Consider the following 19580-nt stretch of genomic DNA (forward strand, 5'->3'; position numbering starts at 1 on the left):
CCAGTGTCTCGCCTACTTTTGCTGTTGTCTATGTTTTCAGTGTGATAGGAAAATGCACATGATAGATTAATTTAACAGTTACTGAAATGGTTTATGTATCTAAAAAATGTTTTAAAAACTTTAACTGCAGACTGAATGTAATGTTAGCTGGAAAAAAAAAACTAAGTCCATTTATAAGTAATGTACGGATAAACAGGAAATAATTTGTTTTTAAATTTCTTTCTAGATACTAGCTTTTGATCATAAACAAGTTTCTGTCCAAGTTTGGTACAAATCCAGGATAGTTTAAGAAAGTTATTATTTTTTTAAACTTTAACCACAGAGTGAATGTAATGTTTGTTTTTTAAAATAATGTGCTTAATATTTTAATATTATATGCTTAATAATTTAGTATATTGTTCCTAACATTTTGATATGTTGTGCATAACATTTTAATGTATTCAAGGTTGTCATTTTAACATATTGTGCTTTACATTTTACAATCTATATGTTTATAATGATGTTTTAATATGATTTTAAAGAATGAATTACTTAACTTTTATCCATTTTCTATATAAATGAAACTAATTCTTCATTTCAGTTATTCTGTATAATCCCTGACATTTTTTCTAGTGATTATACATAATCCCTGAAAATTTTAGTGATTATATATAATCCCTAAACTAACCAGTTATTCTACATAATCCCTGAACATTTTAGGGATTCTACATAATCACTGATTATACAAATTCACTGTAACATATATATGCCATCAGATAACAAAAATGCAGATATCGAATACAAAGACACTTTGGCTCAAATTGATGAAATGATAGAGAAATATAAAGATACACACGAAATTATAGTATGTGGAGACATGAACGGGTCACTCCATAGAAGCTCTACACATCATGATAAAATTCTACAAACTTTCTGCAATGAAAAATGTATAGGAAATACTGAGAAATGCCCATTAAAAGAAACATTTTATCACCAGAATGGTAAATCGAAAGGACAAATTGATTACTTCCTTTTCAAAAGTAACTCGGAAATAATAAATAAAATCAGACAAATTGATGTCCTTGACACTGACCCAGTGAATACCTCGGACCATGTACCTGTTATTCTGACACTGAATAGCCAACTGAAAAAAGTAAGGGAAAAAGCAACAACTATCATAGCAAAACCTAAATGGACTGACTGTGACCATCAAATTTATAAGGAAATCATCAATAAAGATCTACCAAACCTCATGCAAAAATCAAAAGGAATCATTGAGCAAGATATAAGAAATCTAGAAAAATTGCTACATAAAGCCGGAGAAGCGGCAATCCCAAAGTATAGAAGAAAAATCAAAATCAAATCAAAGGGAAAGGCGATATGGAATGAACAAATAGAAAAGGCATCAAAGCAATCAAAAAATGCATATAAAGTATGGAGGCAACATGGAGCACCTCAAGAAAGAAGTAACGAGCTCAAAATCAAAATGACAGCTGCAAAAAGAATACTTCGAAAAGCACAAAGACAAGCTTATGCCTCTCAGAGAGAATCAACAGCGGGAAAAATTATGAAAGCTTCAAATGCAGACACAAAACTTTTTTACAAGCTTATTAACATGCAAAGAAAAACACCACTTACTAACACCAAGATACTGAAACTGAATGAAAGACTGCAGAAGATGGACCAAGCATAATGAACATTTGGCAAGAACATTTCCAACAACTAGCTACGCCAACATTAGAAGAAAATTTTGACACTGAAAAGCTAGAGCTTGTAAAAATACAAAACAATATAATAAAATCCATAGAACGGGAAAAAGGTCAAGGCATTGATCATGTCAATGTAAAGGAGGTTGATAAAGCTATAGAAAAACTTAAAGCAGGAAAAGCACCAGATGAGGATGGAATTTCGGCAGAACACTACAAATATGGGATGGATGAGTTAACTCCCTTTATAGTACATTTGCTAAATTTAATTTTAACATATCTGGATGTACCAATCTTCCTAAAGACAGGGATTCTTACACCAATCCTAAAGAAAGAAAAAGACAAAACATTACCATTTAGCTATAGAGGAATAACTGTGACTAAAACCTTTGCAAAAATATTACAAAGTATACTGAAGGATAGAGTTGACTCTGTATTTAATAACATACAAAACTCCTTGCAAAGAGGCTTTACAGAAGGAGTATCATCACTATGCGCAGCTTTCCTCACATCAGAAGCAATCGAAGAAAGTAAGAAATTAAAGATACTGATGATTTTAATAACTCTTGATGCAGAAGAAGCATTTGACAAACTAAACCATGAAATACTATTCAACAAGTTGTACCATTATGGAATAAAAGGAAAACTCTGGATACTACTGAGAAACATGTATAAAGGCATGAGCATTAAGGTCAAATGGGAAGGTCAATGTACAGAAGATGTAATGGTGTTACAAGGAATTCAACAAGGTGCAAAACTATCTACAACGCTATATAAATGCTACAACAACGTCATACTGGATAGCATTTTAAAAAGTGGACTTGGAGCATGTTTTGGTAATATACAAGTCCCTGCACCCACATGTGCCGATGACATTGCTGTCCTGACAAATAGTACTGCAGACGCACAAGGAATATTAGACATAGTACAGCACCATACAAGCAGAGATCTAGTTAAAATCAATCCAACTAAATCTGAAGCAGTTTTATATAATGCAAAAGGCTCAAACATAACAACACTGCAATTCGAAGACGATGACATCAATATAACCAATGAAACCAAACATCTAGGTATCAAAAGAAACGAGCAAAACCGGGCAAATATCTCTGAAAGAATAAGAACCGGCAGGGCAACAATATACAGCCTTCTCGGAGCCGGTTTACATGTCAGAAGGGGATTCTCACCCATGGTCGCATACAAGCTATGGAGAACATATGCAGTACCAAGAAGCATCTACGGACTTGAGGTGATGAACTTACTTGCAAAAGAAAAGGATATGCTAGAACTGGCAGAGAGAAAAATCCTCCGACAAATTCAAGGGCTTCCAAATAATACAGCAAATATGGCTGTCTATACCCTGGTAGGAGCAGAACCTATTGCCATCACATTAGACAAAAATCTACTTACCTTCTTCATGAATATTGTTCGAAATTCAGGAACCATAGAATGTGAAATTCTGCGTCGACAAATAGCATTCTCAGACCAAAGAGGAAAAGACTTTATCAACAGAGTGGAAAAAACTATCAAAATACAATTTGAAATCTAGTAGTTACTACATAGAAAAACCACTTAAGAAAATCGAATGGAAAAGACTAGTAGGAATAAAGATCAAGGAATACTGGAAAAATGAATGTCACTATGAAAAAATGGAAAAAACATCACTTAAATACATAGAGATACAGAACAATCCATTAAATAAAGCACACAATATATGGAAAAGCGTAAAAAACAATAGTAAAGATGTAAAGGCAGGAGAAATAAAAGCAAGAATAAGTACTCAAACGTACATATTACAAGCCAAAAGAGCTAAGTTCGATCCGAAAGTTAACCCGATATGTACAATCTGTGAACAGGAAAATGAAGATCTGGAACATTTTATTCTACGCTGCAAAGAATTGGAGCAAATAAGATCTAAATATTGCTCAAAAATAGAACAGACAATGGATGAAATCGATACCTCAACATACAAGAAGATCATACAAGAAGGGAATTTACTGCAGCTCATAATGGACTGTACTAGCAAGGACATAAACTGTTACTCAACTGTGTATGAAAGCATTGAAACTCTGGCTAGAAATATGTGCTACGAGATGCACATGCTGCGCACAAAAAGGATTAAAAACTTGAACACAAGTACAGTATAAGTAAACTTTTTTAAAATAAAATAGTTCCCTACTTTACCATCTTACTTTTTTATGACGTATTAGGACCTAAATTAAATAAAAAATTTTGCAAAGTTTTAAGATATCCAGTTACCTTTAAAGAATAATGATAAGATCCGAAATAAGGTAACTTTAAACTGTGAAGGTAAACTTATGTATATATGATGAATTGTTCTAAACCCCAACCCTTTTACATAAGTCCTATAAAATAACCTTCTCATTATAAATTCTGATGTACGTATAGCACCCTTAAGGTAGATAGGGTGTCTTCCTCCATCTTTGATTTTGTAATACCTGAAAACAATCGGTCTAGATCTTTAATAGAATGTGCAAATTTTGAGAGTAGTAGGTAATTCATGTGTAAGAATTGATGTCATAAACGTATTGATCCCATAAACGTATTGATGTCATAAACGTATTGATCCCATAAACGTATTGATCCCATAAACGTATTGATGTCATAAACGTATTGATCCCATAAACGTATTGATGTCATAAACGTATTGATCCCATAAACGTATTGATCCCATAAACGTATTGATGTCATAAACGTATTGATCCCATAAACGTATTGATCCCATAAACGTATTGATGTCATAAACGTATTCATCCCATAAACGTATTGATGTCATAAACGTATTGATCCCATAAACGTATTGATGTCATAAACGTATTGATCCCATAAACGTATTGATGTCATAAACGTATTGATCCCATAAACGTATTGATCCCATAAACGTATTGATGTCATAAACGTATTGATGTCATAAACGTATTGATCCCATAAACGTATTGATGTCATAAACGTATTGATCCCATAAACGTATTGATGTCATAAACGTATTGATCCCATAAACGTATTGATGTCATAAACGTATTGATCCCATAAACGTATTGATGTCATAAACGTATTGATCCCATAAACGTATTGATCCCATAAACGTATTGATGTCATAAACGTATTGATCCCATAACCGTATTGATGTCATAAACGTATTGTATTGATGTCATAAACGTATTGATCCCATAAACGTATTGATGTCATAAACGTATTGATGTCATAAACGTATTGATGTCATAAACGTATTGATCCCATAAACGTATTGATGTCATAAACGTATTGATCCCATAAACGTATTGATCCCATAAACGTATTGATCCCATAAACGTATTGATGTCATAAACGTATTGATGTCATAAACGTATTGATGCCATAAACGTATTGATGTCATAAACGGATTGATGTCATAAACGTATTGATCCCATAAACGTATTGATCCCATAAACGTATTGATGTCATAAACGTATTGATGTCATAAACGTATTGATCCCATAAACGTATTGATGTCATAAACGTATTGATCCCATAAACGTATTGATGTCATAAACGTATTGATCCCATAAACGTATTGATCCCATAAACGTATTGATGTCATAAACGTATTGATGTCATAAACGTATTGATCCCATAAACGTATTGATGTCATAAACGTATTGATCCCATAAACGTATTGATGTCATAAACGTATTGATCCCATAAACGTATTGATGTCATAAACGTATTGATCCCATAAACGTATTGATGTCATAAACGTATTGATCCCATAAACGTATTGATCCCATAAACGTATTGATGTCATAAACGTATTGATCCCATAAACGTATTGATGTCATAAACGTATTGTATTGATGTCATAAACGTATTGATCCCATAAACGTATTGATGTCATAAACGTATTGATCCCATCAACGTATTGATGTCATAAACGTATTGATCCCATAAACGTATTGATGTCATAAACGTATTGATCCCATAAACGTATTGATCCCATAAACGTATTGATCCCATAAACGTATTGATCCCATAAACGTATTGATGTCATAAACGTATTCATCCCATAAACGTATTGATCCCATAAACGTATTGATGTCATAAACGTATTGATGTCATAAACGTATTGATCCCATAAACGTATTGATGTCATAAACGTATTGATCCCATAAACGTATTGATCCCATAAACGTATTGATGTCATAAACGTATTGATCCCATAAACGTATTGATGTCATAAACGTATTGATCCCATAAACGTATTGATCCCATAAACGTATTGATGTCATAAACGTATTGATCCCATAAACGTATTGATGTCATAAACGTATTGATCCCATAAACGTATTGATGTCATAAACGTATTGATCCCATAAACGTATTGATCCCATAAACGTATTGATGTCATAAACGTATTGATCCCATAAACGTATTGATGTCATAACGTATTGATCCCATAAACGTATTGATGTCATAAACGTATTGATGTCATAAACGTATTTATCCCATAAACGTATTGATCCCATAAACGTATTGATGTCATAAACGTATTGATCCCATAAACGTATTGATGTCATAAACGTATTGATCCCATAAACGTATTGATGTCATAAACGTATTGATGTCATAAACGTATTGATCCCATAAACGTATTGATCCCATTGATCCCATAAACGTATTGATCCCATAAACGTATTGATGTCATAAACGTATTGATGTCATAAACGTATTGATCCCATAAACGTATTGATGTCATAAACGTATTGATCCAATAAACTTATTGATCCCATAAACGTATTGATGTCATAAACGCATTGATCCCATAAACGTATTGATGTCATAAACGTATTGATCCCATACACGTATTGATCCCATAAACGTATTGATGTCATAAACGTATTGATCCCATAAACGTATTGATGTCATAAACGTATTGATCCCATAAACGTATTGATGTCATAAACGTATTGATCCCATAAACGTATTGATCCCATAAACGTATTGATGTCATAAACGTATTGATGTCATAAACGTATTGATCCCATAAACGGATTGATGTCATAAACGTATTGATGTCATAAACGTATTGATGTCATAAACGTATTGATCCCATAAACGTATTGATGTCATAAACGTATTGATCCCATAAACGTATTGATGTCATAAACGTATTGATCCCATAAACGTATTGATGTCATAAACGTATTGATCCCATAAACGTATTGATCCCATAAACGTATTGATGTCATAAACGTATTGATCCCATAAACGTATTGATGTCATAAACGTATTGATGTCATAAACGTATTGATCCCATAAACGTATTGATGTCATAAACGTATTGATCCCATAAACGTATTGATGTCATAAACGTATTGATCCCATAAACGTATTGATCCCATAAACGTATTGATGTCATAAACGTATTGATGTCATAAACGTATTGATGTCATAAACGTATTGATTCCATAAACGTATTGATGTCATAAACGTAACTATTGGTGCAGATGCCAATCAAGGATTCTGAAAAAGGGGGACCCGCAGGCCCCAAAACTAGACAAAATTTGAGGTGGTATAGGTGAAAAGTCTGGATTAACCATAAATGTAGCTCAATAAGTTTCGATCCGTCTCTGTGGTGTCATAAAACTATTGAAGTCATACAACTATTGAAAGTATTGAACTAATGATGTCATCATAGTATAACAATCAAGGGTCGCTACATCTTCCATTCTTCGCTACCTTTTTTTTTATTGGGATTCTTTTCGACTATTCAATTACCTGTTTGATCAGGATGCCAGATTACTCAGGAAAAAATGAAAAAATATCTGATTCCAATTATTTATTTTGTTGTAAGCAAAGATTTGTATAGTAATCCTAATGTCAAGTTTCATTTGTTTTCCGGAAAATGAAATTTATCCGGATGCAACCAGGATTGTATTTGTGAAATCCAAACTTCCGGTTTCTCTGACACGACAACATTTTTGTTTACTTCGATTTTTTGTTTACTAATAATGCTGAAAGCAATCATCTTGATCGGTGGTCCTATCAAAGGTAAAATGTTATAAACATGTCCATAGCAGTTGTCTTAAAAGAGGGACGAAAGATACCAGAGGGACAGTCAAACTCATAGATTTGTTTTTATCCTGTTTTTAACCTGTTTTTAATCATGCGCTACTTGCCAGAATATTCATCATGTTGATTGTGGGCAGTATTTGGAAGAAGAAGAAAAAGATCGAAAACAAACTGACAACGCCATGGCCAAAAATAAAAAGACAAACAGACAAATAATAGTACAGATGACACAACATAGAAAACTAAAGACTAAGCAACAGGAACCCCACCAAAAACTGGGGGTGATCTCAGTTGCTCCGGAAGGGTAAGCAGATCCTGCTCCACATGTGGCATGTGTCTTAACTTGTATGTTTATAAAGTTGTCTTTGAACATATTGAACTTTGGTGGATCTTTGTCTCATAATTTGGCAATCATATACACCACTACTGGCACTAGTCCAAATGTTATTTTTTTTTCTTATACATAAAAATACTTCACTACCGTACACCTTTAACCCTTTGGGGATAGTCTTTTTTCGCTATATGTGAATCTGCGACATGACGACAGGCCAGGGAAAAAAACTTAACAGTCGCCCATGGCGACCAGAAATTGACCTGGGCGATCTTTTTATTCAGTTGTGGTAGCCCAGGTGGCGAATTGAAAACAAAGTACTTGACAGACAGAAATCCGCTGTTTACCATGGCTCCAAGTGCCGGCTACTATACTGACAAAAATATAAATTCAAAAAGAAAAAAAAAATCTTTTTAAAATGTATACAGGCAAGTGTAGAGAGTCGTATTGTCGCAAAGTTGCAGTCCCGATAAACAAGGATGTAAAATCAGTGTTTACCTTTGACTAAATATAAATCAAATCAAATCAAAATATTTTATTGTCTTATAAACTTTACAGTTTGTGACCAACATGTATTAACACAATAAACATATATACATACATATCAAACAAACACAATAAAAACAGCATCAAAATTTATAAAAACAAACAAGTTGTTAAGAGTCCCTTGCCCTCAGTTCTAATGACTTTTTCAAGAAGGATCCTAACTTATTTGTTTGTAAAGGCGTTGATGGATTTAGTAAATAATGAATTTTTTCTTCTTCATTTAAATTATTAAAGTTATTATTTTCAGTACATATGTGTTCAAAAAAGGCATTTCTTAGTGTTTTATTATAATCACAATAGAGTAAAAAATGTTTCTCATCCTCTAGTATTTTACATTTATGACAAAGTCGTTCCTCTCTTGGGATTTTAAAATATCTCCCCTTTTCAATTAAGAGGGAGTGATCACTATATAGTTCAAGTTAATTCAGGTCACTGATTGGTCGTCTATTTAAAGTCCGGAAAGTATCGTATGTTTGCAAGGATAACAAGAGAGACGTTCTGATGGTCATTTACAATATGAAGCGATCAAATACCCTGTTCGGTTTTGGCTTCAAGAAAGCGAAGAAATTCAGAGAAGATGACAATAGCATGTTATGAAATAATATCAGTGAAATAAAAGAACGTATAATATATAATAATGTTAAGAATCTGGAAAACAGTACCTTTTGTAGTTCCCTTTTCAAAGCCCACGTGGTGTCCAGAGAATGAAGGTCAAAAACGAAAGTAGAATATTGTCGACCACAAATAGATAAAATTAGTTCAAAATGATTTTAGTTTCCTACTTACTGAACAGTTTACAAAAAAGAGAAAATCAGAGGAGATATCAATTTTATGACAATGCTTTTGAAATACGTGTACTGTACAAGTCTTTTGAGAAAAAAGGGGGGTCATTTGTTTACAAATGTACGTAGTTACGCAAAATAAATCGATCAAGATATTTAATAAATTAGATTATTAAAGAAATAAAATTAAATATTTCATCGATCATCTACATGTATTTAAGGACAGAGAATTCTTTAGTTGTCTTAAAAAGATATTAAAAAAAAAACTGGTACACAGGGTACAATGGGGTATGAAGATCCCCATTTGGTAAATGATTTTTTTTTAATTAAATTTGATTGAAGTCAACAACAAAAATAAGACAAAATTTACATTTTCCCAAGCATCTAAATCACCGCCAGGTATGCTCAGAATGCAGGGTTTTGAGTCTAAAATTTCAAAATTTTCTTGGGGGGGCATACCCCCAAACCCCCCTAGCAAGTTCGGCCCGCTTTATTGGCTTCACCGGTGATACTCATAGTGAAATAAAGTGGGCTACTAACTTTTTGTCTGGGCTAACTGATTTTCAAGTCTAGTAGCCCAGCTGGCTACTGGCCTGACAAAGTTAAGTTTCACCCCTGCAGGCACTTATTTCATGTGAGGGTATGCGTTTGTTTTTTCTACATTGGCTAGAGGTATAGGGGGAGGGTTGAGATCTCAAAAAACATGTTTAACCCCGTCGCATTTTTGCGCCTGTCCCAAGTCAGGAGCCTCTGGCCTTTGTTAGTCTTGTATCATTTTTTAATTTTAGGTTCCTGTGTATAATTTGGAGTTTAGTATGACGTCCATTATCACTGAACTAGTATACATATTTGTTTGTTCTCGCTGCATTGAAGACCCATTGGTGGCCTTCGGCTGTAGTCTGCGTATTAGTCGGGTTGTTGTCTCTTTGACACATTCCCGATTTACATTCTCAATTTTATAAAGGCCGCTATCATTTTAGAATGAGGGAGGGGACTTTTACCATTGCATGAAACAAGTGCCTATGCATTTGTGACTTAACCCAATAATTTGTGACACTTGAACTTAGTGTTTCCTGCAGCTTTTGAAAAGGGCAGGGTAATTTTTTTCTCAGAGGGCACTCTTAGCGCGATTGGCTATATTTTAAGGGCACCCTTTGCGCGGAGGACTACACTTTTAGGGCACTCTTTACATAGATATAAAGGCACTGTAATGGATAGGGATTTAATCGAATATACTATCATGACTATTGTTTCATATTTATTGGTAAGAAAGAAAGATATGAATATTACTTTTAGGTTGTTAATTTACATTGTAATTCCTTTTGTTACTGAAATTATCACTTCTAGACTCAGCTAATAGAATCTTGATCATGTTCATTGTGCAACTGCCTCATTTCAATCAATAACTCTAGTTATAAACTTTAATACTGGATCACTGAGACTGATTGTCTAAGGATGTGTTGTGAAAGTGGACTTTGCATGACCAAGAGCATATGCAATGCATTGCTATTTAGATGCACAAAAGAAGTGCTGAATACCTTTTGGATCTCGCATGTTTATACCAATCAAAGCTACCTTGGCTCATAACTGTACAAATAGATTTAGGATATTCAAAGATTTGTATAGCAAGACTTACTATACATATTCTTCTGCTTTTCATCTTTTTTCCATCTGTGTTTTTTTGTGTTTTTTTTTTTATTGAAATGTTGTTGATTTTTCGTACTATTCAAAACTACATTCATAACTTTTATTTTATTAAGATAACAACAGTATGAAAGCCGTCGTAAATGTCGTTAACTCACATCCAAATTCTGACGTCTTGACCGACCGAATATTATAAATACAAAATATAAATAAACATCGGATTGTTTATGTAATCAGCGGTAATTTTCATCCCATGTATCGTAAAATTTTAACTTAAACAATGGCCTGGTTCCCTTTTAAATTCGTAGAGGTGCAAATGGATGTTGTCCCTATTAGATTTAATCATGAATTGTATTTGTACTCTGTCGCTTCAAATCTGTTCAAACATAATTACGAAATTCAATAAAATGTCAGCCATTAAAATTTTGATTTCGTTCCAAGGGAAATAACTCGAAATGGTCTTGCTAAAAGATGACTTGCAGAACCAATATTAAATTACGGCGGGGCGTTCTAAAATACAATGGAAAAAGGGCATGGCACCAAATTGTTTTCCTAAAAAGGGCAGGGCGTCAAGAAAACACGGCAGGGCGCCATACCACGCCAAAACCTCCTGTAGGAAACACGGCAGGGCGCCATACCATGCCAAAACCTCCTGTAGGAAACAAGGCAGGGCGCCATACCATGCCAAAACCTCCTGTAGGAAACACTAGAACTATTGATGTCATAAAACAATCACTTTTCCTTTGTGGTGTGACAGGATTGCTTGCCTTGTATAGAATGTATAGTAGATACTTGACCAGCTGTAAGCAGTTGAGTTAAGAAGTCCTTCTTCAGCTCAATCAATTAGAGTGCTGACTTGAGTTGGCAGCTAGATCAGAAAAACTGTCCATGTCTGTGAATCTCCAAAGGGTTTGAACCACTACCACTGACTTCTAACATAATTTATTTTCTGTATCAAAATCAAATGGATGCATGCTTTAATTTCATGAATTTTGATATAAAATAAACATGATAAAAACTATATTTTTTAAAGATTTTAAATGTTATAAACTGTCCAGACCATGCAGACAGAAGACAATTGACAGGAAATGTAAAAATATTAAAAAGAAACAAACACACAATGACCTGTACATGTAATTAATGAGCTTGTGTAATTGGGTTAATTCATATATATCTTTATGCAACTTTAAAAACAACAGAGCTTGTAGCAAGCCACATCAATAAATAATCTTAGAACTAAAGCATACATCAACAACATATGATTTAATTTATTAGGCGTCTCTTTTTATTCTGGAATCAAAGGCAAAACAAATAATGAATTGCCATCATTGGGTACAGCTGTTAAGTCATTAATTATTGTTGTCATTGTTGATTCACACCTCTTCTTTTATCTAAACTTCAATTTCCCGTTTTGAATATTATATGAGGTTATGGATGATTATAATTAATCTTTGCTAATTACGTAAACTATAATCTTGAAAATGTATATATGCAAACAATGGCTAGATAATTTCAGAAAGATTGATTGATTGGTGTTAAATACCACTTTCAGCACTATTGTGCTATTTCGTGGTGGTCAGTTTTTATTAGCGGAGAAAGCTGAAGTGCCTGGAGAGAACCACTGAGTCGACCTTCGGTAGGAAATCTGATAATTCTAGACAATTAAGATAGGAATCAAGGGCACCTGCCACACGTGGGAGTTGACCTCACAACCTCAGTGTTGACACGCTAGTGATACAATAGTCAGACTACTTTGACCACAGATGCCCCTAGTTCAGAAAGATTAAACTTTTAGAATATTAAAACACATTTAAAAAAAAATTAAACCGTTTTAAACTAACAAAAACTTAAATTTGGATAATTGTACATAAAGAATAAATGAAGAAGGGAAGAGGGAAACAACACAATTTTGAGGCAAAACATTATGCTGATGAAAAAGTGAATCAGGCCTTCAACAATGAGCAAACCCCATACCACATAGCAAGCTTTGTTCAAGTACTTTGTTGATTAACACATTAGGATAAGAATTGTACAAGATACAAGAACAGTATTAAGATTGTAAATTTAATAGTAACATGCATTTATTTGCTTTATTAAGGTACCAGATTCAGACCTTTATCACTGGAGTTGGCCAAGCCCTTGTTTCCTGTAGCGGGCTTTCCTGTTATTTATCATCACATAGAAGCCTGTAGTAAGGTGAGTCAGTCCTAATGTACTATGATCATGATGATTGACCACACATGATTGCTAACAAAAAGTAACAAGTGCAGGAGAGTAGGATACATGTATATTCAGTAAAGTTGAGTAAACTTCGTAGAATGCCTTAAATGGCCCTTTTATCACTCAAACTGTTAGCTTTACTTGATTAGACTTTGGGAGAATGAAACTTGTATGACTTTAAAGCACTACATGTATCATCTGGTTTCGCTTCATGTGAATAAATCAACCTTTCCAAACTTTTGTCTCCTAGTTTTCAATGAAGTCATTCCCAAATTTTTTGCATTTTCATAGGCATGATAGGTTTTCGCTTTGTTGTAATTATTCTGAACAATGCTGAAAGCACTATTTTTATGCCCGGCCTAGCCTACATGTATGATAGAAGAATGAGACAATTCTCCACAAGTGACCAAATGACACAGAAATTAACAACTAAAGGTCACTGTACAGCCTTCAACAATGAGTAAAAGCCATACCGCATAGTCAGCTATAAAGAGCCCCGAAATGACAATATAAAACAATTCAAACGAGAAAACTAACGGCCTGATTTATGTACAAAATAATGAACAAAAACAAATATGATATACAGCAAGAAACAACAACCACTGAATTACAGGCTCCTGACTTTGGGACAGGCACAAACAGAATGTATCGGGTTAAACTACATATAGTTTGACCACGCCAACCCTCCCCTAACCTAGGACAGTGGTGTAACAGTACAACATAAGAACAAACTATAAAAATCAGTTGAAAAGGGCTTAACTCATCAGAAGGATACAAATCAGAAAGCCATCTAACAAAAATACAGAGTGGATCCCCACAACAAAAAGACACTAAGTACAGATCTGAGAGTAATAATACTCACAGTTACTGACTGCTAGTTCAAAGCCAATACCAAGTTGTAAACAAAAATCATGTATCTAAGACTAAAACAGTTTATTCTACCTATGTCTTAATTTCGTTTCCAGGTACCAGACATAAAGGAGGTTATATTAATTGGATTTTTCCAGCCTAACGATGCCCTTACAAGATTTATTAATTCAGCACAGATGGAATTTAAAATTCAAATCAGGTTTAATGCTGTTTCCATAGTTTTTAATATAAAATTCCAGAAATAACAACATTCAAAACATAAGCTTAGGAAAAATATGCTTATTATTACTTAATCAAGATCACTAAACCTAACATCAAATCAAAATTGTCTGATTATAATAATAATAATAATAAAGTTTTATTTAAAGATGATAAATACTTTGAGTTACAACAGCTTATCTTCCCTGTATCATGTAATAAAAGATGATATAATATATCATGAGTATAGCAAAAACAGTTAGCAGCATACCAATGTCACATTATAAAACACTTAGGGTCATCATTATGAAACACTTTATAAAACACTTAGGGTCATTGTTTCGAAACACTTAATAAAACACTTAGGGTCATTGATAGGAAAAAGATATTAGCATGTTACTTTAATTTGTTTTTTTCAACATAATGACTTTGTAGAATTTGAACTGTACATGTGATGCAAGGCCTTGAAAAATGTTTATATAATTTAACACAATTTTGTGTCAGTCACTTTCATTGGTGGTGGTAAAAGCAATGAACTTTGAACTGTTACAGTAACTGGCAAGCTCTCATCACATGTTCAATTTTAAATGAAAGATTTATAAAACGCATGTTCATGTATATTGCTTTAAAAAAAATATAAATGTTTAAATACAATATCAAAGCAGAAGAGGGACGACACTCTGCACATGGCACACAGATTTGTCTTATATTATCAATCGGTCGCAGTGATAACAATGGATAATGTGTCATTTATTACAAGCAGTTCGTGGCATGAACATCACCTGGACACCCAAAATTTGCTGACTGAGATTATAAATATAATCATTTAATTTTTTATACACAGTTGTAACGGTTATACAATATACATTCATGTACACATAATAAACTAATTTGGTAATTGTCATTATTTGTCGGGAATATACATACTTATCGTACTTATCCCGTATTAAACTGCTTATTCCCCAAGGCTTATTTCATACGGCATGGACATTAAAAGAATTCATTTGACTGATTTTAAGCTTTTATTTGGGACTAAATTTTATAAATATTGTACTCATTCTACATTTATCTGTACAAAAAATAAAAAAAACAAACAAACGAGAAAACACAATAGAGAACGAAGCCGACCAATACCCCAATTATACACAATTTTAAAAAGCTATTTTATTACATGGTTTTTCGGATGAAACATTTTCACATTATCTTGAATATAATCAAATTACACAAAAAGAGTAGTTTTTATGCCTAAGGGTTATGTATTTACGCATTTACTCATGTATTTGACAAATATATTTGGACATTTTATTTGAAAATCATCGTTTTTTAGCATCATACTATGCAACAAAGGATGGAGACTTAAGGAGACCTTTCATGTGTTAGGTCGTATGAACAATATTCCTTATCTGTTATTAATTTCATTGATTTCTACTGGCAAACTAACGAAATATTATCAAAAATTTGTGCCTTGTTTTTTTATAAACATCAAATAAAATCCACTCCATTACGGAATATAATCTTCAAAGATACAATTTACCAAAAAGAAGTAAAAAATACATTTAATTTTTTATGTAAAAGTGATTTTTGATCATCAATAATTCTATCTATGTGAAAACTTGATATATTTTCCATGAATGCAGTAGAGTACATTTGATTTTAAAACACATACAAATTGATCTTTTACAATATTCAAAATTGCTGAACGGAAGATAGAATCGTACCAACGTACTACCACGTGACAAGAAAAATTTTGCACACAACACCTAGATTGTCGTCCCTCCTATCCTCTAATATCAAAGGTTTTGTAAATTCTGAAATTTTTATTGAAATATTTTTTTTTATTCCATTTTTTAAAGGCAGTGCTTTAATGCCTTTCTAGTTGCCGGGTTAATCCTTCCTTCCGCGATATCCAACTTATCTACGTGGGGGGTCATTAGACTCCAAGTAGATCCGGAAATGTTGAATTCTCTCCTCTTCTTATTGCGATATAAAATGTTTTTTGTTTCATTTCATTTACATTGGGAAATAGAGAAACGATCATTGTGTTTTGTTAGTTTTAAAAACTTTTGATATATTAGTATTTTGCATTATAAGCAGTCAACCCATTGACAAACTAGAATTATTTGAATTCCGTGTGGAAAGAGCTCGGGTTAATTTCGAGTGTTATCTGCAATCTAGATGTTTATAAATCATTTCAGTCGTTGATATTATAATTAAAGGTCGACTGAACATGAATTATATTATACAATTTAAAGCGCATTTCTGTTTATGCACGTGAACGCGTCTGACGTTATTTTCGCAGTTATATAAAGTAGCAAATTATCATTCCTGAATAGGTGGCGCCGTGGTAGCGGATCCTGTTCCTCTTCTTCCGGTTTCTGCACTGTGCAACTATTTCAGTTATATTTTTAATTAACGATGCCAAGTACTTGTTGTTGTGTACCTGGATGTCATTTAAGAGGAGGACATGCATTTCCAAATGACTTAAAAAGAAGGAAAAGTTGGATCAACGCCATGGCCCATACGCAGATTGGACGAGAACACGATGATATCGTGGAGTCGATCTCAATCAGCTGTTGTTTGCAAGGCACGTTTTACTGAAAAAGACTACGTGCAGGAAACTATTCATGGTAAAACTCTATTTTCTTTGTGAAATATATAGTTATATATGTAATCGCCATGCGAATAAACCAAAGTCTGTTTACAACCGCAATTATCGTTTTAGAATAAAAGGGGGTGGGTAACATGGGTAATTCAAGACGTCATAATTTTTTGGATTACGATTCAATGTGATCTGTTTGAGATTTTTTGGTGATTGCTACAATTATAATGATTTCTTACAAGAGGTATATCATACTGAGAATTATTTTAGCAGTAATTATGCTAATGTAGTAATGACAGGAATGCATAAGCTATGCCTCATAGACTTTCTTGAAAAATATCAATGACAATGTTAACAGGAACAAAACAATGACATGCTCTCATCTATATTATAGTTATTTAGGTACAAACAATGTACTTTTGTTGCATAAGTCTCTCATTGTTTGTCCTTAGGATTTACATAACATACATTGAATCAGGCAAACATAGTTTTATCCAGATTGTAATGAATAAATCTAGTTAATATTTCGCCAGGTAGTACAAAGTATACATTGCTAATGGAAGTTCATTTAATAAAAAAAAAAACAAATGTTTTATAACCTTTTTCAGGGCGCAAACCCACCATACAGAGACTTAAGTCTACTGCAATTCCCAGCCTATTTTCCTGGACCAAGCAAGAGACTGAATCGTCCGCAAAAAGAAAAATCAGGGCAGTTTCCTGTGAAAACAAAAGAACTAAACTTGATGAATATTGTAGTAGAAATCTAGAGGAAAGTTTTGATTGTAAAGTTGGTTTTCCTGAAGAAGTCATTCATACTGCAGAAAGGATTTATGACTGTCCACCACCAACTGCCGAGCTAATGTTGAGCTTCACAGATGGAATTACGCAAACACCATCAATGCCTATGTTTTCAGCAGAGAATTTTGAAATGAAGACACGTGACACAGCCATGCATTTTTATACCGGTTAAGAGTTGTATACTAAATTTTTATTTGTTTTGACCACACTTGGTCCAGCAGCACATTGTTTGAGATACATATATTTTCAAATTGATAGGGTGTCAGTTGAAAATCAGTTTTTTTATGACTTTGATGAAATTGAGACATCATACAACCAACTTTGAACTGTCTAGATTCTAGATTGAATCTAGTGTTAAGAATATTGTGTATACATGGATTGTTTTTATGTCTAAACAGTGGTGTGAGGCTAACACTTGGCCATCTAGTGGTTTAGTCAGGTATTTTTCACCATCCAACTTCAAATTAAAGTTTCCTACGACTTGGATTATTATTGACAGCACAGAATATCCCGTGATAAAACCTAAAGCTCCTAGAGCTCAGGCAACCTTTTCATCAAATAAAAACAGAAACACTGAAAATTCTTGAATGTTCGACACCTGGTGGTTTAGTCAACTATGTCTCTATGTCACATAGAGCGAATTATTGGACTTGGCAAAACATACTAAAATTCTAATAAATCCTATGAATGGAACTGAAACAAAACTTTCATCTGAAATAACATTTAGTTGTTTTATGTTGTGTAATTTTAGAACTTGTATTGTGCCAAAGGATGCATAAATAAAAGTGACGCAATGAATTTTGTTCTGATATATATATATTTACAATTACATGCACATGTAAATTGTAATCATATAAAAATAAGGAGATGTGGTATGATATTCAGTGAGTTTATCAAACTAAAGTGCATAAGAAATGGGTTTAAGCAGTTACAGGTGTTACTGTCACCGTACAATCTCCAACAATGAGAAAAACTCGTACCCTGTAAAAAATTTCAGAGATCTTACAACTAAGTTTTGTTGTCTCACCTTGACTTTGGTGAATTTTTTATATCTGTTGATGTAAATATAAAAAAGAAGATGTGGTATGATTGCCAATGAGACAACTCTCCACACATGCACAAGAGACCAAATGACACAGAAATTAACAGCTATAGGTCACAGTAAGGCCTTCAACAATGAGCAAAGCCCATACCGCACAGTCAGCTATAAAAGGCCCAGAAATGACAATGTAAAACAATTCAAACAAGAAAACTAACGGCCTAACAGCACAGTGTATTGCACAACAGCAAGAAATCTTTAATTGAATATAAATTCAATTCATATAACCGATTTCAAGTTCATTGACTACATTTTTTCAGAAACTATAATATGTCAAATATTTAATTACAATCCAAATTCAGACCTGTATCAAGCTTGAATATTGTGTCCATTTTTGCCCCAGCTGTTCAGGGTAGTACCTGTGCGGGTGTATCCAGCTGCGCTCAGAGAATCAGTTTATTTCTTAATTAAGAACTCCTTTTTATACGACCGCAAAAAAATTTTTGTGGTCGTATATTGGTATGACGTTGGCGTCGTCCGGCGTCGTCGTCCGAAGACACATTAGTTTTCACACTCTAACTTTAGTTTAAGTGAATGGATCTCAATGAAATTTTAAAATAAGGTTCAATACCACAAAAGGAAAGTGGGGGTTATGGTACCAACAGTTAAGGAATTAGGGGCCAAAAAGGGGCCAAAAATAAGCATTTTTGTAACTTCCAGACATAACTTGTGTGTAAGTGTATGGATCTCTCTGACATTGTACCACAAGGTTCCATATCACAAAGGGAATGCTGGGATTGAT

General features: G+C 33.4%; 1 protein-coding gene across 10 annotated transcripts in view; it reads left to right on the plus strand.

Moving 5' to 3' along the window:
• The first annotated feature begins 7632 nt into the window (after positions 1 to 7632).
• LOC127717495 (mannose-1-phosphate guanyltransferase alpha-A-like) overlaps positions 7633 to 19580 on the plus strand; it is a 29381-nt gene continuing 17433 nt past the window's right edge. For all 10 annotated transcript variants that reach the window (XM_052223163.1, XM_052223164.1, XM_052223166.1 and 7 more), the window contains exons 1-3: positions 7633 to 7730; positions 13153 to 13250; positions 14240 to 14343. In XM_052223163.1, the coding sequence (XP_052079123.1) occupies positions 7691 to 7730; positions 13153 to 13250; positions 14240 to 14343 (242 nt within the window). In that variant the 5' untranslated portion in view covers positions 7633 to 7690. The remainder of the gene's footprint in view (positions 7731 to 13152; positions 13251 to 14239; positions 14344 to 19580) is intronic.

This window comes from Mytilus californianus, unplaced genomic scaffold (assembly GCF_021869535.1).
Source record: "Mytilus californianus isolate M0D057914Y unplaced genomic scaffold, xbMytCali1.0.p SCAF_10, whole genome shotgun sequence".
Classification (NCBI taxonomy): domain Eukaryota; kingdom Metazoa; phylum Mollusca; class Bivalvia; order Mytilida; family Mytilidae; genus Mytilus; species Mytilus californianus.